This window comes from Eurosta solidaginis, chromosome X, assembly GCF_040869045.1.
Source record: "Eurosta solidaginis isolate ZX-2024a chromosome X, ASM4086904v1, whole genome shotgun sequence".
Taxonomy (NCBI): Eukaryota; Metazoa; Arthropoda; class Insecta; order Diptera; family Tephritidae; genus Eurosta; species Eurosta solidaginis.
Genome location: NC_090324.1, coordinates 98,672,747 through 98,698,471, shown reverse-complemented (window position 1 = coordinate 98,698,471; position 25,725 = coordinate 98,672,747). Strand labels below are relative to the sequence as shown.

Here is a 25,725-nt window from a genome sequence, read left to right as displayed (position 1 = left end):
AGTTGATTAAATCTGCAAACGGCAACACTTTTAACCACCGACGACACATAATTTGGCTCGTGCCTATTGTATTTCGTTGGCTAATTGCTACGAGCATTCATATGTATATATATATCTGTATACGCGGATTTACATAGTCTTTGGTCGCTTTAGAACGTAGCAAGCGGCAAGTTTTTTTTATATCTGCCTCTACTTTGGAGTATTATTGAATATGTATGTATGTACATTTCTAATTTGGTTCATATTTTCATACATATATATTCAATGATACAATGCTCAAAAGCTGATCGACAGGCACAGGCTTCTGTGTACATATGCACATACGTATTTAAGGGTGGAATTGATGCTAGTCAAGTGCTCTTTGACTTGGCTTATCAAACTACAAATGATGAAATTAATTGTAGTGAAATTCATTTTTTTGTAGTTTTTATAGTTACTCCGAAAATATAATACATTCTGCGGAAACCAAGCAATTTAAGTAAATTTGATTTTTTTCTTTTTGAAATACGTTTTAAATCGTTTGTAGTTTTTAATACGAAAAAAAATTTTTTTTTGGTCCACAGGTTTCGGAGATATCGCTAACGCATCTCAAAAAAACCAAGAACGCAGCAATTTGGAAGCACTAAAAGTACTTTTCCTATAACTACAAACGATGAAATTGATTGTAGTGAAATTCATTTTTTTGTAGTTCTTATAGTTACTCCGAAAATATAATACATTGTGCGGAAACCAAGCAATTTAAGCAAATTTGGGTTTTTTCTTTCTGAAATACGTTTTAAATCGTTTGTAGTTTTTCATAGGAAAAAAATTTTTTTTTTGGTCCACAGGTTTCGGAGATATCGCTAACGCATCTCAAAAAAACCAAGAACGCAGCAATTTGGAAGCACTAAAAGTACTTTTCCTATAACTACAAACGATGAAATTGATTGTAGTGAAATTCATTTTTTTGTAGTTCTTATAGTTACTCCGAAAATATAATACATTGTGCGGAAACCAAGCAATTTAAGGAAATTTGGGTTTTTTCTTTTTGAAATACGTTTTAAATCGTTTGTAGTTTTCATACGAAAAAACATTTTTTTTTTTGGTCGACAGGTTTCGGAGATATCGCTAACGCATCTCAAAAAAACCAAGAACGCAACAATTTGGAAGCACTAAAAGTACTTTTCCTATAACTACAAACGATGAAATTGATTGTAGTGAAATTCATTTTTTTGTAGTTCTTATAGTTACTCCGAAAATATAATACATTGTGCGGAAACCAAGCAATTTAAGTAAATTTGGTTTTTTTGTTTTTGAAATACGTTTTAAATCGTTTGTAGTTTTTCATAGGAAAAAAAATTTTTTTTTTGGTCCAAAAAAAGAGGATGGGAAAAAGATTTGAGATTGAGATCCTTTCTTTTCTGCGTGTACTTTGCGTTTCTCAAAACACTTTCCTTCGGAAGATTTGCTGGTTCATCATCTCCAAACTGCATTTGCTCGTCTGCTTTCTGTCGCCGCCACATATAAGTTGACTTGCGATTAATTTCATTAATCACCTCTCTTCTTGGGTTTCCACGTAGCTGCCTCTTCTTATAATGCTTAATATGTCTGGTATCACCGGTGGACAGATGAAAATCGATACCGTCATCACTCGCATCTTCCAAGTTATATATATGTATTTCGTTGTTACATTCATTGCAAACACCTTGAACAGATAGAAACATGGCACTGCCTCTAGATATTTTTGGCGTTTGAAAAGAGAATGGGCAGGAAATTCTCAAATGTTTCCATATATAGCTATACATTTTATCTGTCCAACCTGGCTCAAAGATTTCATATACTCGATTGTCTTTGGATCTTTTCGTTTTCAAGTTTAACCTTTTCCATTCACATGACGATAAATGGATTGTTCTTTTGATTAAAGTTAAATTCTGGGAACTCCCTGAGTTGACCAATTTGGGTCGTTAGTATTTCTCTTTCTTTTAAACGTTTGTAAAGCAGGACCACTAATTCTATCAGATACGTTGTTGCGATTTTTGGTTATGTACAACCATAAATGTTCCCTGGTCATTCCAGGCAAAAGGTTGACAGCTTTTTGCCATACTTCATTATTAAAGGGCAAATACTTATTATTTCCATCTCGAAATTGGAAATCCTTTAGGCGACTATAAATTGTATCAGCAGAGTACATACCAGATTTTGGCATTATTACTTATTTCGATGTCTATAATAAATATATATTACAGCGTTAGTAAATTAAATTAAATAAATTTTAATTAAAAGACAATAAAATAAAGCAAAAAAATATTAAAAAATAAATATAATATTAAATTAAGTTAAATAAATTAAAATAAAATGAAACGAAATAAAATAAAATAAAACGAAATATAATAAAAAAAGAAAATTAAATTAAATAAAATTTAAAAAAATAAATAAAATTAAAGTAAATAAAATATAATAAAGTAATGTAACATAAAATAAAACTAAAAAAATGAAATTAAATTGAATTAAATTAAATGACACAAAATAAATTTAAATTAAATTAAATTAAATAAAACAAAATAAAATAAAATTAATTAAAAAAAATAAAATTAAATTAAATAATGTAAAATAAAATAAGATAAAATAAAATGAAATAAAATCAAATAATGTAAAACAAAATAAAATAATATAAAATAAAATAAAATGAAATAAAACAAAATTAAATAAAATAAAATTAATAAAAAAAAATATAACTAAAACAAGTAAGGAAAGCTAAGTTCGGGTGTAACCGAACATTACATACTCAGTTGAGAGCTATGGAGACAAAATAAGGGAAAATCACCATGTAGGAAAATGAACCTCTGGTAACCCTGGAATGTGTTTGTATGACATGCGTATCAAATGGCAAGTATTAAAGAGTATTTTAAGAGGGAGTGGGCCATAGTTCTGGACACCTTTTCGAGATATCGCCATAAAGGTGGACCAGGGCTGACTCTAGAATTTGTTGGTACGATATGGGTATCAAATGAAAGGTGTTAATGAGTATTTTAAAACGGAGTTGGCCTTAGTTCTATAGGTGGACGGCTTTTCGAGATATCGCCATAAAGGTGGACCATGGGTGACTCTATAATTTGTTTGTACGATATGGGTATCAAATGAAAGATGTTAATGATTATTTTAAAACGGAGTGGGGCTTAGTTCTATAGGTGGACGCCTTTTCGAGATATCGCCAAAAAGGTGGACCAGGGGTGACTCTAGAATGCGTTTGTACTATATGGGTATCAAACGAAAGAAGTTAATGAGTATTTTAAAAGGGAGTGGGCCTTAGTTCTATAGGTGGACGCCTTTTCGAGATATCGCCATAAAGGTGGACCAGGGGTGACTCTAGAATTAATTTGTACGATATGGGTATCAAATGAAAGGTGTTAATGAGTATTTTAAAAGTGGGTGGGCCTTAGTTCTATGGGTGGATGCCTTTTCGAGATATCGCCATAAAGGTGGACCAGGGATGACTCTAGAATGTGTTTGTACAATATGGGTATCAAACGAAAGGAGTTAATGAGTATTTTAAAAGGGAGTGGGCCTTAGTTCTATAGGTGGACGCCTTTTCGAGATATCGCCATAAAGGTGGACCAGGGGTGACTCTAGAATTAATTTGTACGATATGGGTATCAAATGAAAGGTGTTAATGAGTATTTTAAAAGTGGGTGGGCCTTAGTTCTATGGGTGGATGCCTTTTCGAGATATCGCCTTAAAGGTGGACCAGGGGTGACTTTAGAATTTTTTTACGATATGGGTATCAAATGAAAGGTGTTAACGAGTATTTTAAAAGGGAGTGGGCCTTAATTCTATAGGTGGACGCCTTTTCGGGATATCGTTATAAAGGTGGACCAGGGGTGACTCTATAATGTGTTTGTACAATATGGGTGTCAAATTAAAGGTATTAATAAGAATTTTAGAAGGGAGTGGTGGTAGTTGTATATGTGAAGGCGTTTTCGAGATATCGACCAAAATGTGGACCAGGGTGACCCAGAACATCATCTGTCGGGTACCTCTAATTTATTTATATATGTAATACCACGAACAGTATTCCTGCCATGATTCCAAGGGCTTTTGATTTCGCGCTGCAGAACTTTTTCATTTTCTTTTACTTAATATGGTAGGTGTCACACCTATTTTACAAAATTTTTTTCTAAAGTTATATTTTGTGTCAATAAACCAATCCATTTATCATGTTCCAACCCTTTTTTCGTATTTGGTATAGAATTATGGCACTTTTTTCATTTTTGGTAATTTTCGATATCGAAAAAGTGGGCGTGGTCATAGTCAGATATCAGCCATTTTTTATACCAATAGAAAGTGAGTTCAGATATTTATGTGAACTGAGTTTAGTAAAGATATATCGATTTTTGCTCAAGTTATCGTGTTAATGGCCGAGCGGATGGACAGACGATCGACTGTTTATAAAAACTGGGCGTGGCTTCAACCGATTTCGCCCTTTTTCACAGAAAACAGTTACCGTCCTAGAATCTAAGCCACTACAAATTTCACAAGAATTGGTAAATTTTTGTTCGACTTATGGCATTAAATGTTTCCTAGACAAATCAAACGAAAAAAGGCGGAGCCACGCCCATTTTGAAATTTTCTTTTATTTTTGTATTTTTTTGCACCATATCATTACTGGAGTTGAATGTTGACATAATTTACTTATATACTGTAAAGATATTAAATTTTTTGTAAAAATTTTACTTTAAAAAAATTTTTTTTTAAAGTGGGCGTGGTTGTTCTCCGATTTTGCTAATTTTTATTAAGCATACATATAGTAATAGGAGTAATGTTCCTGCCAAATTTCATCATGATATCTTCAACGACTGCCAAATTAGAGCTTGCAAAACTTTTAAATTACCTTCTTTTAAAAGTGGGCTGTGCCACGCCCATTGTCCAAAATTTATTTATTTTCTATTCTGCGTCATAAGCTCAACGCACCTACCAAGTTTCATCGCTTTATCCCTTTGGTAATGAATTATCGCACTTTTTCGGTTTTTCGAAATATTCGATATCGAAAAAGTGGGCGTGGTTATGGTCCGATTTCATTAGTTTTAAATAGAGATCTGAGATGAGTGCCCAGGAACTTACATACCAAATTTCATAAAGATACCTCAAAATTTACTCAAGATATCGTTGTTACGGACAGACGGACGGACGGACGGACATGGCTTAATCAAATTTTTTTTCGATACTGATGATTTTGATATATGGAAGTCTATATCTATATCGATTCCTTTTTACCTGTACAACCAACCGTTATCCAATCAAAGTTAATATACTCTGTGAGCTCTGCTCAACTGAGAATAAAAATAGAAAATAAACATAGAATAAAATAATGTAAAAAAATAAGATAAAATAAAATAAAATAAAATAATGTAAAACAAAATAAAATAAGATAAAATAAAATAAAGTAAAATAAAATAAAATTAAATGAAACAAAATAAAATAAAATAAAATTAAATAAAATAAAATTATATTAAATAACATTAAACCAAATAAAACAAAATAAAATAAATTAAATTAAAACAAAATAAAATATAATAAAGTAAAATAAAAGAAATAAAACGAATTGAAATAAATTGGAACAAAATAAATAAAGAAAAATTAATACAAAATAGAATAGAATAAAATAAAATAAAATGAAATGAAATAATATAAAATAAAGTTAAGTAGAATTTAAAAAATAAATTAAGTAAAATGAAATTAAAAAAGAAAACATTTAGGCTATTTACGTAAACGAGCTTATCAAGTTATCTGCTTATTTGGTTTTATTTTTTAATTTCTATTATAAAAAGAAAATACATAGAAAACAAAAACGTTTAAATAGAACTTGATAAGCACGTTTACGTGAATAGCCGAATTATTAAATTTAAAAAAAAATATTCAAATAAAATAGAACAAAATAAAATTGAAAAAAATATAAAACAAAATTAAATTAGGTAGATTGAAATAAATAAAAATAAATATTTAAAAAACAAGATCAAATAACACAAAATAAAATTGAGGGTAACAAACTAAAATAAATGGAAGATTTTTTCTTATAATAATTGCCTTATAAAAACCTTATAAAGGGCTTATCATAGAGCATTTAAATTTATGCAGCCGATGAATACTTATTATGATATCTATTCTTATCAATAATGGAAGATCAGAAATTTATGGCTATTTGGCGGTTATGGCTCGATAAAATTGTATCACCATGAAGTATTGGCAACTTATATTATCAGTCAAAGACTATATATTAAGGGCGTACGTGATTAATTGCATATCTTTTGACCAAATTAAGCCAAGCGAAGGTAAATAAAAGCTTATAAAAATTAAAATAAAACTGTGCCACTGTCGCTAATATATAGCCCTTTCATGGTGATACTATGAAATTTTAAACAAATCTTTTGAAACTTACCAAAACTTTTTGAAAAATAATAGTAAGATTGATATTATTATCCACACGGGTAAAAATTTTTGAAAAGTTCACAAAATATATCCAAATAATAAACTCACTTATTTTATTATTCGCACAGCTAAAATTGTTTGATCCTTTCACAAAAAATGTCCAACGCATACTAAAAATTATTTTATTTTTTTTCTAAACATGATCCTCAGCATCTTCTCCAAGAATTAAAAATTGATTGAAGCTCTAGTTTTTCTACCGAACTTACAAATATATGTATGTACATACATATGCATATGTAACTACATTTTCTAAAACAAAATCAAGTGCGCAGAAAAGCATGCAACATCATTTTATTTGAACTCTCACAACAAAAACGACGCACTGAAACTGGAGTGCATCGCAATATACGCAGCCGAACAGCACGAAAATACATACATACACTCATGGACAAAATAATAGGTGTAAACACCTCCATTACAAGATTTTGCAAATGAAAACAAATTTTGTGTGGTAATAGCTTTGTTTTTTTCACATCTATAAAAGTTTACGCTTAAACTTTATATGGACTGCTAAGCGACAAACTTTAAATACACCTCTGAAATTGCTACGCATAAAATTAGTACTACTAAATTTCAATACGCATTATACTCAGATGTAAATGAAATATGTGTCTATGTTTCACCCTCTGCATTAATTCTATTTATTCTATGCGCGTCCAATATTTATCACAACTGATTCAGCTATATGTTGTACTCACAAATACAACAGAGGGTTGTGTCTCCGCTTTTCGGTGCTAGTTGTTTAACCACTGCCGCTAGATGGGTCTCCTAAGCATTATCTAAGCGAGGATAGGCGTCTTTATTCACGCGCAAGCAAAACGTATACGCGTGTAAAAAAACACGGCTAATACTTATGACTTTAGTTACTTTTACTAAATATATGAAAACAATTATAATTCATCCATTTACAAGAAAACTGTGTCATAATTAAACAATTTCTTTGGTCAAAATAATAGGTGTATTAAATTTTCTTAGAAATCTAAGTACACCATTGAAATATAATTCCTTACTCTACTGTTTTCTTAATCACCGGTATCTCCTCCATGTTTTGTATAACCTTGCCTATTCCATTGGGAATGGCAGGTTTCCAAAGGAGTGCTATCCCATCCCAATCTTTCGTCTTCTGCCAAAATAACTCGCTTGTTTTTAAATGAAAAGGACGCCAAACTTTTCCCAAGGTCACTCCTGAATTTCTCAATCGGCTTGAGGTCAGGGGATTGACCTGGCCATTGCATACATGTGACAATCCCATTTCTGAACCACAAAGATACAAAACGGAAAGTATGTTTTGTATCGTTATCTTGGTGATAACTCAATCTGAGTGGGGTGTTTTCCCCCACATAAGGCAGCTTAACATTTCGCAAGATATCCCTGTACACCTATATTTTGTCCATGAGTGTATGTACATATTGGTAAGATTTTCGTATGAAAAACTACTAACGATTTAAAACGTATTTCAAAAAGAAAAAAAACAAATTTACTTAAATTGCTTGGTTTCCGCAGAATGTATTATATTTTCGGAGTAACTATAAAAACTACAAAAAAATGAATTTCACTACAATCAATTTCATCGTTTGTAGTTATAGGAAAAGTACTTTTAGTGCTTCCAAATTGCTGCGTTCTTGGTTTTTTTGAGATGCGTTAGCGATATCTCCGAAACCTGTGGACCAAAAAAAAAAATTTTTTCGTATGAAAAACTACAAACGATTTAAAACGTATTTCAAAAAGAAAAAAAAACTAATTTACTTAAATTGCTTGGTTTCCGCAGAATGTATTATATTTTCGGAGTAACTACAAAAACTACAAAAAAATGAATTTCACTACAATTAATTTCATCATTTGTAGTTTGATAAGCCAAGTCAAAGAGCACTTGACTAGCATCAATTCCACCCTTAAATACGTATGTGCATATGTACACAGAAGCCTGTGCCTGTCGATCAGCTTTTGAGCATTGTATCATTGAATATATATGTATGAAAATATGAACCAAATTAGAAATGTACATACATACATATTCAATAATACTCCAAAGTAAAGGCAGATATAAATAAATACTTTGGTCGCTTTGATGCTGTGGCAGCGTCTTGAGAGAAGAAGAAAAAAACGTGCCGCTTGCTACGTTCTAAAGCGACCAAAGACTTTATGTAAATCCGCGTATACAGACATATATATATACATATGAATGCTCGTAGGAATTAGCCAACGAAATACAATAGGCACGAACCAAATTATGTGTCGTCGGTGGTTAAAAGTGTGGCCGTTTGCAGCTTTAATCAACTGACAGCTAAAAGGGGAATTTATTATTAATACTAAAATAAAGGAATTTATTACTCTTTTGCGACATAATGTTATTTTTCTTGGCAAAATTACTTTAATTCATTTCGCCCCTCCCATTTATTACTTTTTATCTATGAAAATAGTGTAAAATTCTTACTTTGTACTGACATGTGATAAACAAGTCAGCATATACAATATGACGTCACAGTGCGAATTCGGGCCAGAAACGGGTAAAACTCGACTTTTATGTATTAACTGCAACACAGCTGCTGAAAACTTGGTTGTTCTACTGCGCGAAAAATTTTTCGACAGAATAAGATCAGGTTTTTCAAATAGCAAATTAAAATTTCCATAAGTTCTGCCAACTCGGCAATTCGGCATATTTGAAAATTATTTGCAAAAATGTATATGAACAATGCATGAAAATTTTTAGATTATATTGCTAATACGTTACTGGGCATTTATTGGGCAATATACTCGCATCTTTATTTGCATTTTTTACTACCATATTATTACTTCGATTAGGGCATATAAATAGTTTGGTATTATTTCATAGGAAAAGTGCCTAGTTATGGAAGTAGTTATGCGCGTTATAATGAAAGCCCTCAATATGCATCGAAGTTGGTATTTATAAAATCACAAACATTTTTCTTTTGACGATTTTATCAAATGCCATATTGCCAAATTGCATCACCAATTTGGACAACTTAAGAAGAAGCATTATGAATGAAAAAGAGGAAGCTAGTTTTCAGGATTTTGTGATTTACATTTGAACATACATATGTATGTATGTACACATGCTTGTGCGTAAGAATAATTTTTGTTGGAAGTGGTTGGTTGAATAGAAGTTTGTTTTTTTTTTTTTGAACATGTGAATGTACAAACATACATATGTTAGCTTATGCTTGGATATATTGGTATCAATGTGGTGGGTGTGAAGTGGAGTGAAGTGGGGTGTTGGTTGATCTTTAGTTTAAGAATATACATATGTATGTGTTTGCATATATATCTAAGTTTGTTTATACGCTACGATCGTCATAGCAGATACATTAACATGTTCATACATTTCTTAGCTTACATATGAGCATACATACATATGTATGTACGTACATTTGCTTGAGCGTAAGAATAATTTTTGTTAGAAGGGGTATGCTGAAATGAAGTTTGTTTTATTTTTGAACATATGAATTGTAAGCAACAATATTTACTTGCACATTCAAAAACTTTAATATGCTTGTAATTTAAATCGAGAGAATTATTCAAAGAACCCATTTGCTGTGCAAAAATCATTGTTTGGAATACCCAACCGGGTGTATTCGAATTTCCCAATTTTGCAATGTATTATATTTTCGTAGTAACTATAAGAACTACAAAAAATGAATTTCACTACAATCAATTTCATCGTTTGTAGTTATAGGAAAAGTACTTTTAGTGCTTCCAAATTGCTGCGTTCTTGGTTTTTTTGAGATGCGTTAGCGATATCTCCGAAACTTGTGGATCAAAAAAAAAATTTTTTTTCGTATGAAAAACTACAAACGATTTAAAACGTATTTCAAAAACAAAAAACCCAAATTTGCTTAAATTGCTTGGTTTCCGCACAATGTATTATATTTTCGGAGTAACTATAAGAACTACAAAAAAATGAATTTCACTACAATCAATTTCATCGTTTGTAGTTATAGGAAAAGTACTTTTAGTGCTTCCAAATTGCTGCGTTCTTGGTTTTTTTGAGATGCGTTAGCGATATCTCCGAAACCTGTGGACCAAAAACAAAATTTTTTTTCCTATGAAAAACTACAAACGATTTAAAACGTATTTCAGAAAGAAAAAACCCAAATTTGCTTAAATTGCTTGGTTTCCGCACAATGTATTATATTTTCGGAGTAACTATAAGAACTACACAAAAATGAATTTCACTACAATCAATTTCACCGTTTGTAGTTATAGGAAAAGTACTTTTAGTGCTTCCAAATTGCTGCGTTCTTGGTTTTTTTGAGATGCGTTAGCGATATCTCCGAAACCTATAGACCAAAAAAAAATTTTTTTTCCTATGAAAAACTACAAACGATTTAAAACGTATTTCAAAAAGAAAAAAACCAAATTTACTTAAATTGCTTGGTTTCCGCACAATGTATTATATTTTCGGAGTAACTATAAAAACTACAAAAAAATGAATTTCACTACAATCAATTTCATCGTTTGTAGTTATAGGAAAAGTACTTTTAGTGCTTCCAAATTGCTGCATTCTTGGTTTTTTTGAGATGCGTTAGCGATATCTCCGAAACCTGTGGACCAAAAAAAAAATTTTTTTTCGTATGAAAAACTACAAACGATTTAAAACGTATTTCAAAAAGAAAAAAAACAAATTTACTTAAATTGCCTGGTTTCCGCAGAATGTATTATATTTTCGGAGTAACTATAAAAACTACAAAAAAATGAATTTCACTACAATTAATTTCATCATTTGTAGTTTGATAAGCCAAGTCAAAGAGCACTTGACTAGCATCAATTCCACCCTTAAATACGTATGTGCATATGTACACAGAAGCCTGTGCCTGTCGATCAGCTTTTGAGCATTGTATCATTGAATATATATGTATGAAAATATGAACCAAATTAGAAATGTACATACATACATATTCAATAATACTCCAAAGTAAAGGCAGATATAAAAAAAACTTGCCGCTTGCTACGTTCTAAAGCGACCAAAGACTTTATGTAAATCCGCGTATACAGATATATATATATACATATGAATGCTCGTAGCAATTAACCAACGAAATACAATAGGCACGAGCCAAATTATGTGTCGTCGGTGGTTAAAAGTGTTGCCGTTTGCAGCTTTAATCAACTGACAGCTAAATGGGGAATTTATTATTAATACTAAAATAAAGGAATTTATTGCTCTTTTGCGACATAATGTTATTTTTCTTGGCAAAATTACTTTAATTCATTTCGCCCCTCCCATTTATTACTATATTTATCTATGAAAATAGAGTAAAATTCTTACTTTGTACTGACATGTGATAAACAAGTCAGCATATACAATATGACGTCACAGTGCGAATTCGGGCCAGAAACGGGTAAAACTCGACTTTTATGTATTAGCTGCAACACAGCTGCTGAAAACTTGGTTGTTCGACTGCGCGAACAATTTTTCGACAGAATAAGATCAGGGTTTTCAAATAGCAAATTAAAATTTCCATAAGCTCTGCCAACTCGGCAATTCGGCATATTGGAAAATTATTTGCAAAAATGTATATGAACAATGCATGAAAATATTTAGATTATATTGCTAATACGTTACTGGGCATTTATTGGGCAATATACTCGCATCTTTATTTGCATTTTTTACTACCATATTATTACTTCGATTAGGGCATATAAATAGTTTGGTATTATTTCATAGGAAAAGTGCCTAGTTATGGAAGTAGTTATGCGCGTTATAATGAAAGCCCTCAATATGCATCGAAGTTGGTATTTATAAAATCACAAATATTTTTCTTTTGACGATTTTATCAAATGCCATATTGCCAAATTGCATCACCAATTTGGACAACTTAAGAAGAAGCATTATGAATGAAAAAGAGGAAGCTAGTTTTCAGGAATTTGTGATTTACATTTGAACACATATATGTATGTATGTATGTACACATGCTTGTGCGTAAGAATAATTATTGTTGGAAGTGGTTGGTTGAATAGAAGTTTTTTTTTTTTTTTTGAACATGTGAATGTACAAACATACATATGTTAGCTTATGCTTGGATATATTGGTATCAATGAGGTGGGTGTGAAGTGGAGTGAAGTGGGGTGTTGGTTGATCTTTAGTTTAAGAATATACATATGTATGTGTTTGCATATATATCTAAGTTTGTTTATACGCTACGATCGTCATAGCAGATACATTACCATGTTCATACATTTCTTAGCTTACATATGAGCATACATACATATGTATGTACGTACATTTGCTTGAGCGTAAGAATAATTTTTGTTAGAAGGGGTATGCTGAAATGAAGTTTGTTTTATTTTTGAACATATGAATTGTAAGCAACAATATTTACTTGCACATTCAAAAATTTTAATATGCTTGTAATTTAAATCGAGGGAATTATTCAAAGAACCCATTTGCTGTGCAAAAATCATTGTTTGGAATACCCAACCGGGTGTATTCGAATTTCCCAATTTTGCAATGTATTATATTTTCGGAGTAACTATAAGAACTACAAAAAAATGAATTTCACTACAATCAATTTCATCGTTTGTAGTTATAGGAAAAGTACTTTTAGTGCTTCCAAATTGCTGCGTTCTTGGTTTTTTTGAGATGCGTTAGCGATATCTCCGAAACCTATGGACCAAAAAAAAAATTTTTTTTCCTATGAAAAACTACAAACGATTTAAAACGTATTTCAAAAACAAAAAAAACAAATTTACTTAAATTGCTTGGTTTCCGCACAATGTATTATATTTTCGGAGTAACTATAAGAACTACAAAAAAATGAATTTCACTACAATCAATTTCATCGTTTGTAGTTATAGGAAAAGTACTTTTAGTGCTTCCAAATTGCTGCGTTCTTGGTTTTTTTGAGATGCGTTAGCGATATCTCCGAAACCTGTGGACCAAAAAAAAAATTTTTTTTCGTATGAAAAACTACAAACGATTTAAAACGTATTTCAAAAACAAAAAAACCAAATTTACTTAAATTGCTTGGTTTCCGCACAATGTAATATATTTTCGGAGTAACTATAAGAACTACAAAAAAATGAATTTCACTGCAATCAATTTCATCGTTTGTAGTTATAGGAAAAGTACTTTTAGTGCTTCCAAATTGCTGCGTTCTTGGTTTTTTTGAGATGCGTTAGCGATATCTCCGAAACCTGTCGACCAAAAAAAAAAATTTTTTCGTATGAAAAGCTACAAACGATTTAAAACGTATTTCAAAAAGAAAAAACCCAAATTTCCTTAAATTGCTTGGTTTTCGCACAATGTATTATATTTTCGGAGTAACTATAAAAAATACAAAAAAATGAATTTCACTACAATCAATTTCATCGTTTGTAGTTATAGGTAAAGTACTTTTAGTGCTTCCAAATTGCTGCGTTCTTGGTTTTTTTGAGATGCGTTAGCGATATCTCCGAAACCTGTCCACCAAAAAAAAAATTTTTTCGTATGAAAAACTACAAACGATTTAAAACGTGTTGCACAAAGAAAAAACCCAAATTTCCTTAAATTGCTTGGTTTCCGCACAATGTATTATATTTTCGGAGTAACTATAAAAACTACAAAAAAATGAATTTCACTACAATCAATTTCATCGTTTGTAGTTATAGGAAAAGTACTTTTAGTGCTTCCAAATTGCTGCGTTCTTGGTTTTTTTGAGATTCGTTAGCGATATCTCCGAAACCTGTGGACCAAAAAAAAATTTATTTTTCGTATGAAAAACTACAAACGATTTAAAACGTATTTCAAAAAGAAAAAAACCAAATTTGCTTAAATTGCTTGGTTTCCGCACAATGTATTATATTTTCGGAGTAACTATAAGAACTACAAAAAAATGAGTTTCACTACAATCAATTTCATCGTTTGTAGTTATAGGAAAAGTACTTTTAGTGCTTCCAAATTGCTGCGTTCTTGGTTTTTTTGAGATGCGTTAGCGATATCTCCGAAAAGTATGGACCAAAAAAAAATTTTTTTTCGTATGAAAAACTACAAACGATTTAAAACGTATTTCAAAAACAAAAAAACCAAATTTACTTAAATTGCTTGGTTTCCGCACAATGTATTATATTTTCGGAGTAACTATAAAAACTACAAAAAATTAATTTCACTACAATCAATTTCATCGTTTGTAGTTATAGGAAAAGTACTTTTAGTGCTTCCAAATTGCTGCGTTCTTGGTTTTTTTGAGATGCGTTAGCGATATCTCCGAAACCTATGGACCAAAAAAAAATTTTTTTTCCTATGAAAAACTACAAACGATTTAAAACGTATTTCAGAAAGAAAAAACCCAAATTTGCTTAAATTGCTTGGTTTCCGCACAATGTATTATATTTTCGGAGTAACTATAAGAACTACAAAAAAATGAGTTTCACTACAATCAATTTCATCGTTTGTAGTTATAGGAAAAGTACTTTTAGTGCTTCCAAATTGCTGCGTTCTTGGTTTTTTTGAGATGCGTTAGCGATATCTCCGAAAAGTATGGACCAAAAAAAAATTTTTTTTCGTATGAAAAACTACAAACGATTTAAAACGTATTTCAAAAACAAAAAAAACCAAATTTACTTAAATTGCTTGGTTTCCGCACAATGTATTATATTTTCGGAGTAACTATAAGAACTACAAAAAAATGGATTTCACTACAATCAATTTCATCGTTTGTAGTTATAGGAAAAGTACTTTTAGTGCTTCCAAATTGCTGCGTTCTTGGTTTTTTTGAGATGCGTTAGCGATATCTCCGAAACCTGTCGACCAAAAAAAAAAATTTTTTTTCGTATGAAAACTACAAACGATTTAAAACGTATTTCAAAAAGAAAAAACCCAAATTTCCTTAAATTGCTTGGTTTCCGCACAATGTATTATATTTTCGGAGTAACTATAAAAACTACAAAAAAATGAATTTCACTACAATCAATTTCATCGTTTGTGGTTATAGGAAAAGTACTTTTAGTGCTTCCAAATTGCTGCGTTCTTGGTTTTTTTGAGATGCGTTAGCGATATCTCCGAAACCTGTGGACCAAAAAAAAAATTTTTTTCCTATGAAAAACTACAAACGATTTAAAACGTATTTCAGAAAGAAAAAACCCAAATTTGCTTAAATTGCTTGGTTTCCGCACAATGTATTATATTTTCGGAGTAACTATAAGAACTACAAAAAAATGAATTTCACTACAATCAATTTCATCGTTTGTAGTTATAGGAAAAGTACTTTTAGTGCTTCCAAATTGCTGCGTTCTTGGTATTTTTGAGATGCGTTAGCGATATCTCCGAAACCTGTGGACCAAAAAAAAATTTTTTTTCCTATGAAAAACTACAAACGATTTAAAACGTATTTCAGAAAGAAAAAACCCAAATTTGCTTAAATTGCTTGGTTTCCGCACAATGTATTATATTTTCGGAGTAACTATAAGAACTACAAAAAAATTAATTTCACTACAATCAATTTCATCGTTTGTAGTTATAGGAAAAGTACTTTTAGTGCTTCCAAATTGCTGCGTTCTTGGTTTTTTTGAGATGCGTTAGCGATATCTCCGAAACTTGTGGACCAAAAAAAAAATTTTTTTTCGTATGAAAAACTACAAACGATTTAAAACGTATTTCAAAAACAAAAAAACCAAATTTACTTAAATTGCTTGGTTTCCGCATAATGTATTATATTTTCGGAGTAACTATAAAAACTACAAAAAAATTAATTTCACTACAATCAATTTCATCGTTTGTAGTTATAGGAAAAGTACTTTTAGTGTTTCCAAATTGCTGCGTTCTTGGTTTTTTTGAGATGCGTTAGCGATATCTCCGAAACCTGTGGACCAAAAAAAAAATTTTTTTTCGTATGAAAAACTACAAACGATTTAAAATGTATTTCAAAAACAAAAAAACCAAATTTACTTAAATTGCTTGGTTTTCGCACAATGTATTATATTTTCGGAGTAACTATAAGAACTACAAAAAAATGAATTTCACTACAATCAATTTCATCGTTTGTAGTTATAGGAAAAGTACTTTTAGTGCTTCCAAATTGCTGCGTTCTTGGTTTTTTTGAGATGCGTTAGCGATATCTCCGAAACGTATGGACCAAAAAAAAAATTTTTTTACCTATGAAAAACTACAAACGATTTAAAACGTATTTCAGAAAGAAAAAACCCAAATTTGCTTAAATTGCTTGGTTTCCGCACAATGTATTATATTTTCGGAGTAACTATAAGAACTACCAAAAAATGAATTTCACTACAATCAATTTCATCGTCTGTAGTTATAGGAAAAGTACTTTTAGTGCTTCCAAATTGCTGCGTTCTTGGTTTTTTTGAGATGCGTTAGCGATATCTCCGAAACCTGTGGACCAAAAAAAAATTTTTTTTCGTATGAAAAACTACAAACGATTTAAAACGTATTTCAAAAACAAAAAAACCAAATTTACTTAAATTGCTTGGTTTCCGCACAATGTATTATATTTTCGGAGTAACTATAAGAACTACAAAAAAATGAATTTCACTACAATCAATTTCATCGTTTGTAGTTATAGGAAAAGTACTTTTAGTGCTTCCAAATTGCTGCGTTCTTGGTTTTTTTGAGATGCGTTAGCGATATCTCCGAAACCTGTCGACCAAAAAAAAAATTTTTTCGTATGAAAAACTACAAACGATTTAAAACGTATTTCAAAAAGAAAAAACCCAAATTTCCTTAAATTGCTTGGTTTCCGCACAATGTATTATATTTTCGGAGTAACTATAAAAACTACAAAAAAATGAATTTCACTACAATCAATTTCATCGTTTGTAGTTATAGGAAAAGTACTTTTAGTGCTTCCAAATTGCTGCGTTCTTGGTTTTTTTGAGATGCGTTAGCGATATCTCCGAAACCTGTGGACCAAAAAAAAATTTATTTTTCGTATGAAAAACTACAAACGATTTAAAACGTATTTCAAAAAGAAAAAAACCAAATTTGCTTAAATTGCTTGGTTTCCGCACAATGTATTATATTTTCGGAGTAACTATAAGAACTACAAAAAAATGAACTTTACTACAATCAATTGCATCGTTTGTAGTTATAGAAATCACAAAAAAAATTTGGATTTTTTCAAAGCGGGTTCCAGCGTGATGCAGCTCTATTATATGTGTAGCATGTGAGAAAGCTTTTGTATTTTTTTGTGTATCAGAGATTCTATGTACAGTTCAGAAAGTTACAATTGAAGCCCAGAAAATAACAATTGAGCAGATGCGTGCAAAAAGGGTTCTTTTTGAAAATTACGTATATAGAGTTTGGTCTTTTAAAGGTGATATAGCAATTTTGTTGTTGCAGTAGAAACATTTTTTAAATATAAGGTATATTTCATACAGATAGATATAGGTATATTTTTCAATATTTTCTACACAAATGGCGAAATAAATAGGGGATAGATGCTTCGTTTTTGCATAGGGCTTGCGCACGATGAAATTAGTGCATACATATTCACCTGCACAGTTTTTAATGTTTAAAATTTATTATTTTTGAGCGCAAGATGGCTTTGTAAATACGTACAAATGCTTATGTCAAGTACAAAAACAATTCAATATGAGCAGCGAAAAAAATTGAGCGTAAATACATATTATTCAATTGTATAACGAAAATCCCAATTGGACTTTCAAAGCTTTAATGAACGTTTGACTGTCGATAGGAACCCAGGGGGTGGCAAAGGCACGGGGTTTTAAACAACTGACGTCGCCAATAAATTAGTAGCACTTTTCAAGAAAAAAGCTATCATATCGGGTAGAAAAGTAGCTGAAACAACTAAGGAAGGCCAAGTTCGGGTGTAACTGAACATTACATATTCAGCTGCCAAATTACAGCTTGCAAATCTTTTAAATTACCTTCTTTTAAAAGTGGGCGGGGCCACGCCCATTGTCCAAAATTTTACTAATTTTCTGTTCTGCGTCATAAAGTCAACCCACCTACCAAGTTTAATCGCTTTATTCGTCTTTGGTAATGAATTATCGCACTTTTTGTGTTTTTCGAAATTTTCGACATCGAAAAAGAGGGCGTGGTTATGGCCCGATTTCGTTCATTTTAAATAGCGATCTGAGATGAGTGCCCAGGAATTTACATACCAAATTTCATTAAGATACATCAATATTTAGTCAAGTTATCGTGTTTACGGACAGACGGACGGACGATACATTTTTGCTCAAGTTATCGTGTTAACGGCCGAGCGGAAGGACAGACGGTCGACTGTGTATAAAAACTGGGCGTGGCTTCAACCGATTTTGCCCTTTTTCACAGAAAAGAGTTATCGTCCTAGAATCTAAGCCTCTACCAAATTTCACAAGGATTGGTAATGTTTTGTTCGACATATGGCATTAAAAGTATCTTAGACAAATTAAATGAAAAAGGGCAGAGCCACGCCCATTTTGAAAATTTCTTTTATTTTTGTATTTTGTTGCACCATACCATTACTGGAGTTGAATGTTGACATAATTTACTTATATACTGTAAAGATATTAACTTTTCTTTAAAAATTTGACTTTAAAAAAAATTGTTTTTAAAAAGTGGGCGTGGTCTTTCTCCGATTTTGCTAATTTTTATTAAGCATACATATAGTAATAAGAGTAACGTTCCTGCCAAATTTCATCACGACAGCCAAATTACAGCTTGGCCAAAATTTTACTAGTTTTCTATTCTGCGTCATAAGTTCAACTCACCTACAAAGTTTCATCGCTTTATCCGTATTTGGTAATGAATTATCGCACTTTTTCGATTTTTGGACATTTTCGATATCGAAAAAGTGGGCGTGGTTATAGTCCGATATCGTTCATTTTAAATAGAGTTCTGAGATGAGTGCCCAGGAACCTGCATACCAAATTTCATCAAGATACCTCATAATTTACTCAAGTTATTGTGTTAACGGACGGACGGATATGGCTCAATCGAATTTTTTTTCGATACTGATGATTTTGATATATGGAAGTCTATATCTATCTCGATTCCTTTATACCTATACAACCAACCGTTATAAAATCAAAGTTAATATACTCTGTGAGCTCTGCTCAACTGAGTTTAAAAACTTGTTTCTAAAATTTTGATGTTGCTTTGCCCGGTGAGGCTACCTCTCGAAGAAGAAGAACCTTGCAAAATATCGAGCTAAACGACTTCAACTTAAGTTCCTTAAGAATTTTGGTTTTGCAAGCAATTTGTAGCTGTGATAAGAAAAGCACATCTTTTATAACAACTGAAACGACTAATACCGAATTAAATGTCAAGGTGTGTTTGAAGATACACCTTGTGCGATTCATAAGAGAGCATGAAGTGACTGTTTTTTATTTTTTTGCTCGATTTGGCTTCCCACCATTACACTAAAACGGCAGTTGAGTGGTATGAGAAGAATTATAAAGTATTTGTGCCCAGAGACGCTAATCCACCTAAGCACCTGGAAGTCAGACCCATCGAAAGATATTGGGCTCAGGTAGCTGACTATAGTGCTAATTTAAAAAGAAAAGGTTATCATCAAGCAAAAAATTAGTGAAGGCACTGTTAAAATGTTAGTGAGCAGTATATTAGAAAAAGTCAACTATTTATAAAAACCCATTGATATGTATGGTATCTTAATGAAATTTTTATATACCCCACTTCTTACGTTAAAAAGGGCAAACATAAAATGTAAGCGAAATCGGGAAACGTTAACATAGTTAGTATATGGGTAGGCACACCGTATGAGAGTGTGAGTAACTTAACTTATATAAAAAAATGTTCGGTGTGGGTATGGAACTGGATCTCTTCTTCCTATTGAACTGCTTAACTCAAAAAGGGATCCTCGACCTTTGATCCCTTTTTGCACCCAACTCCTCAATTTAACTGAAGTTCAATTGACAACTCTGAACTTCAATAAAAAATTCTGAGCTTTAATTGTATTTTTCTCAACTTCAATTGTAATTTCTGAACTTAAATTTTATTTTTCTGAGCTTCAATTAAAGTTCTATACTTCAATTGCAACTTTCTAAACTTAACTTTAATAAGTAAGGAAGGCTAAGTTAGGGTGTAACCGATCATTACATACTCAGTTGAGAGCTGTGGAGACAAAGTAAGGGAAATCACCATATTGTAAAAGGAACCTAGGGTAACCCTGGAATGTGTTTGTATGACATGTGTATCAAATGGAAGGTATTAAAGAGTATTTTAAGAGGAAGTGGGCCATAGATCTATAGATGGACGCCATTAGGGATATCGCCATAAAGGTGGACCAGGCCTGACTCGAGAATTTGTTTGTACGATATGGGTATCAAATGAAATGTGTTAATGATAATTTTAAAAGGGAGTGGGCCTAAGTTCTATAGGTGGACGTCTTTTCGAGATATCGCCATAAAGGTGGACCAGGTGTGACTCTAGAATTTATTTTGTACGATATGGGTATCAAATGAAAGGTATTTATGAGTATTTTAAAAGAGCGTGGGTCTAAGTTCTATAGATGTACGCCTTTTCCAGATATCGCCATAAAGATGGACCAGGGGTGACTCTAGAATTTGTTTGTACTATATGGGTATCAAATGAAAGGTGTTAATGAGTATTTTAAAAGGGAGTGGGCCTAAGTTCTATAGGTGAACACATTTCGGAATATCGTTATAAAAGTGGACCTGGGTTGACTCTAGAATGCGTTTGTACAATATGGGTGTCAAACGAAAAGTGTAATAAGTGTTTTAAAAGGGAGTGGGCCTTTTTTCTATGGGTGGAAGCCTTTTCGGGATATCGCCATAAACGTGGACCAGGGGTGACTCTAGAATGCGTTTGTACAATATGGGTATCAAATGAAAGGTGCTAATGAGTATTTTAAAAGGGTGTGGGCCTTAGTTCTATAGGTTGACGCCTTTTCGAGATATCGCCATAAAGGTGGACCACGGGTTACTCTAGAATTTGTTTGTACGATATGGGTATCAAATGAAAGGTGTTAATGAGTATTTTAAAAGGGCGTGGGTCTTAGTTCTATAGGTGGACGCCTATTCGAGATATCTCCATAAAGGTAGACCAGGGTGACTCTATAATTTGTTTGTACGATATGGGTATCAAATGAAAAGTGTTAATGAGTATTTTAAAAGGGAGTGGGTCTTAGATGTGACTCTAGAATTTTTGTGTACGATATGGGTATCAAATGAAAGGTGTTAATGAGTATTTTAAAAGGGTGTGGGCCTTAGTTCTATTTGTGGACGCCTTTTCGAGATATCGCCATAAAGGTGGACCAGGGGTGACTATAGAATTTGTTTGTACGATATGGGTATCAAATGAAAGGTGTTAATGAGTATTTTAAAAGGGCGTGGGCCTTAGTTCTATAGGTGGACGCCTTTTCGATATATCGACATAAAGATGGACCAGGGGTGAATCTAGAATTTGTTTATACGATATGGGTATCAAATGAAAGGTGTTAATGAGTATTTTAAAAGGGAGTGGGCCTTAGTTCTATAGGTGGATGCCTTTTCGAGATATCGCCATAAAGGTGGGCCAGGGGTGACTCTAGAATGTTTTTGTACGATATGGGTATCAAATTAAAGGTGTTAATGAGTATTTTAAAAAGGCGTGGGCCTTAGTTCTATAGGTGGACGCCTTTTCGAGATATCGACATGAAGGTGGACCAGGGGTGACTCTAGAATTTGTTTGTACGATATGGGTATCAAATGAAAGGTGTTAATGAGTATTTTAAAAAGGAGTGGGCCTTAGTTCTATATGTGGACGCCTTTTCGAGATATCGCCATAAACGTGGACCAGGGGTGACTCTAGAATGTGTTTGTACGATATGGGTATCAAATTAAAGGTATTAATGAGGGTTTTAAAAGGGAGTGGCCTTAGTTGTATATGTGAAGGCGTTTTGAGATATCTACCTAAATGTGGACCAGGGTGATTCAGAACATCATCTGTCGGGTACCGCTAATTTATTTATATATGTAATACCACGTACAGTATTCCTTCCAAGATTCCAAGGGCTTTTGATTTCGCCCTGCAACACTTTTTCATTTTCTTCTACTTAATATGGTAAGTGTCACACCCATTTTACCAAGTTTTTTTCTAAAGTTATATTTTGCGTCAATAGACCAATAAAATTACCATGTTGCATTGCTTTTTTGTATTTGGTATATAATTATGGCATTTTTTCATTTTTCGTAATTTTCGATATCGAAAAAGTGGGCGTGGTCATATTCGGATTTCGTCCATTTTTACACCAATACAAAGTGAGTTCAGATAAGTACGAGAACTGAGTTTAGTAGAGATATATCGATTTTTGCTCAAGTTATCGTATTAACGGCCAAGCGGAAGGACAGACGATCGGCTGTTTATAAAAACTGGGCGTGGCTTCAACCGATTTCGCCTTTTTTCACAGAAAACAGTTACCGTCCTAGGAGCTAAGCCTCTACCAAATTTCACAAGGATTGGTTAATTTTTGTTCGATTAATGGCATTAAAAGCATCCTAGACAAGTTAAATGAAAAAGGGCGGAGCCACGCCCATTTTGAAATTTTCTTTTATTTTTGTATTTGGTTGCACCATATCATTACTGGAGTTGAATGTTGACATAATTTACTTATATGCTGTAAAGATATTAACTTTTCTTTTAAAATTTTAATTTAAAAAAAAAAAAATTTTTAAAAAGTGGGCGCGGTCGTTCTTCGATTTTGCTAATTTTTATTAAGCAGACATAAAGTAATAAGGGTAACGCTCCTGCCAAATTTCATCATGATATCTTCAACGACTGCCAAATTACAGCTTGCAAAACTTCTAAATTACCTTCATTTAAAAGTAGGCGGTGCCACGCCCATTGTCCAATATTTTACTAGTTTTCTATTCTGCGTCATAAGCTCAACTCACCTACCAAGTTTCATCGCTTAATGCGTATTTGGTAATGAATTATCGCACTTTTTCAATTTTTCGAAATTTTCGATATCGAAAAAGTGGGCGTGGTTATTGTCCCATATCGTCCATTTTAAATAGCGATCTGAGATGAGTGCCCAGGAACCTACATACCAAGTTTCATTAAGATACCTCAAAACTTACTCAAGTTATCGTGTTAACGGACAGACGGACGGACGGACGGACGGACATGGCTCAATCGAATTTTTTTTCGATACTGATGATTTTGATATATGGAAGTCTATATCTATCTCGATTCCTTTATACCTGTACAACCAACCGTTATGCAATCAAAGTTAATATACTCTGTGAGCTCTGCGAGCTCTGTGAGCTCTGCTCAACGGTCAAAACAGTGTAGCACTCAAAAGGAAAAATCATGCTGGGGGTCAGAATAAGATGCCTGAGTAAATGCTGTAACTATACTTTTCCATTAGTTCATAAGTGCCTTGCATTCTGGCCGCACTTGGTATCTCGACCGTCAAAAGGAGAGTTTAAAAACCTTGACGTCGATACTGACAAAAATGTAGAGTGATTAGCGAAAAGAGATAACAAAAAGATATACTTTGGAAAGAAAAAATAATCAAGCAACTGTTTAACAAAAATAAATGTTGAGTTGTCACTTGAGGCTGTAAATGGGAAAAGTGACGGACCAGACATCTTGCGGACCCGTGCGAACTCGTCGTAACACACTTTCACACATTCTAAAAAACAAGGGTTCATACCTGCTGTACAGAAATAGAAATACTGGTCACTGCTGTAGAATCAATAAATAGTCCCGCGTCATAGTTCAGTAGACTTACCTCTCTACCGATTCAACCTTTTCAACAATAACTGAAATTGTATATGGTTATGTGTGTTTTTATATAAACTTTTAAAGGTAACTTTATCTTATATAAAAAAAATGACCTCAATCGCCTTCCTCCCAAACGTGCTGGATCAATCACTGGTAGATGCCCACATTTAAAAACAGTAAGACTTTATAAACATAATTAAATAATAAAGAAGGGCAAAAAGTACATACTTTCAATATTTAACGTAAGATTGGCATTTAGTTCGCCAAGTATATTTTTGATATTGCACTTGTAAAGTCCAGAATCTTCCAATTGTGGACCAAAAAGTTCTAGCTTGATGTAATAGTAATCGCCACGTGGCTCCATAAACATTTTTATTCTAGTACTGTCTTGAATTAATTCGCCATTGCGATACCAAACGACATCTGGTATAGGCTCTGCTTTCACTTTACATTCCATAATAACGAGTTTTCCTTTGTTTTCCGAAACAATACGAGGTTTTTCTACAAAGGTGGGGCCCTTTCCTTCTGTTTCAGGCTCGGCTTCAATATTCAAGTTAAGATTTGCATTTGATTCGCCATATTCGTTTTGCACATTGCAACGGTAAGTTCCACCATCTGCAGCGCTCGGATCCTAAAGCAATTAAATAACAAAATATCTGTACATATAACATATTGTTTTCTAGAAATAAGGCAATAAAGCAGTGAATCCATAATTAAATATTTTACGTTTTTGCCTACCAAGAGTAAATGTAAAAGCAGAATTTCTCAACTATCCTCTCGAGGGTTTATGCTTCATATACCTTGTTTAACGTTTACCCAAGCCAAATCATTTCCCTTTATTACGGATATAATTTAACCAAAATTAGTTCGATATGTCAGTTATTTTTCGATTTCTAACGTCTGAGTGGTTGGATAATGCGTAGCCACTGGTCACTACCACTAAAAATATAAATATATTAAATTACATTTTACTTTATCGCGATTTCGCCCATATGTAATTTCTCCGGGAGGTTAAACAGGGACCGACTTTTCGAAAAATGTCTTATGTATGGAGCTACTTGCTTAAAATTTTGTACACAAGTAATATTTTGATGAGGTAAATGCATGAAATAATCGTATTTATGAAGCGATTCGCTTGCAGTTTTGTACGACCAACAGTGACGCCTTTTGAGATTCTTATTTTATTAAATTTTTTACCATTCAGGATATTTAAAAAATTTTAACTGATACTGAAAGCAAATGTTTGAGCCTTGAAATTCAAAATAACACGGTGCTTCACAATAAGTCGTCAACGCTGAAAATGCTTAGAAAAATGCAAAATTGTTTTAAATAAAAACTGAAGGAAACAAATGGAATTGGCGCATAAATATGTATATATGTATAAACTCAATAAAACGTATGTTTCTTAAAAAAGGGCATATCACCGCTACTCGATTGACGTATCGCTTCTCTTAAAATATAACACTCTGATAAAATTCAAATGGAAGTTTCTACTAAATTGTTTATATTTGGTACATTTTTTTTTGGGACTGAAACCCCTACTTATACTTAAATCTGAAATTTTTTTAATGAAGCGGGAAATGGAAAAGGCTTAACTATAACAAGTCCACCGACTT

At 32.3% G+C, this 25,725-nt stretch overlaps 1 protein-coding gene across 9 annotated transcripts in view; it reads right to left on the bottom strand.

Moving 5' to 3' along the window:
- The window catches only part of bt (projectin protein bent), a 3,328,983-nt gene that overhangs the window by 2,280,259 nt on the left and 1,022,999 nt on the right, over window positions 1–25,725 (bottom strand). For all 9 annotated transcript variants that reach the window (XM_067757812.1, XM_067757814.1, XM_067757820.1 and 6 more), the window contains one exon: window positions 24,338–24,740. In XM_067757812.1, coding sequence (XP_067613913.1) covers window positions 24,338–24,740 — 403 coding nt within the window. The remainder of the gene's footprint in view (window positions 1–24,337; window positions 24,741–25,725) is intronic.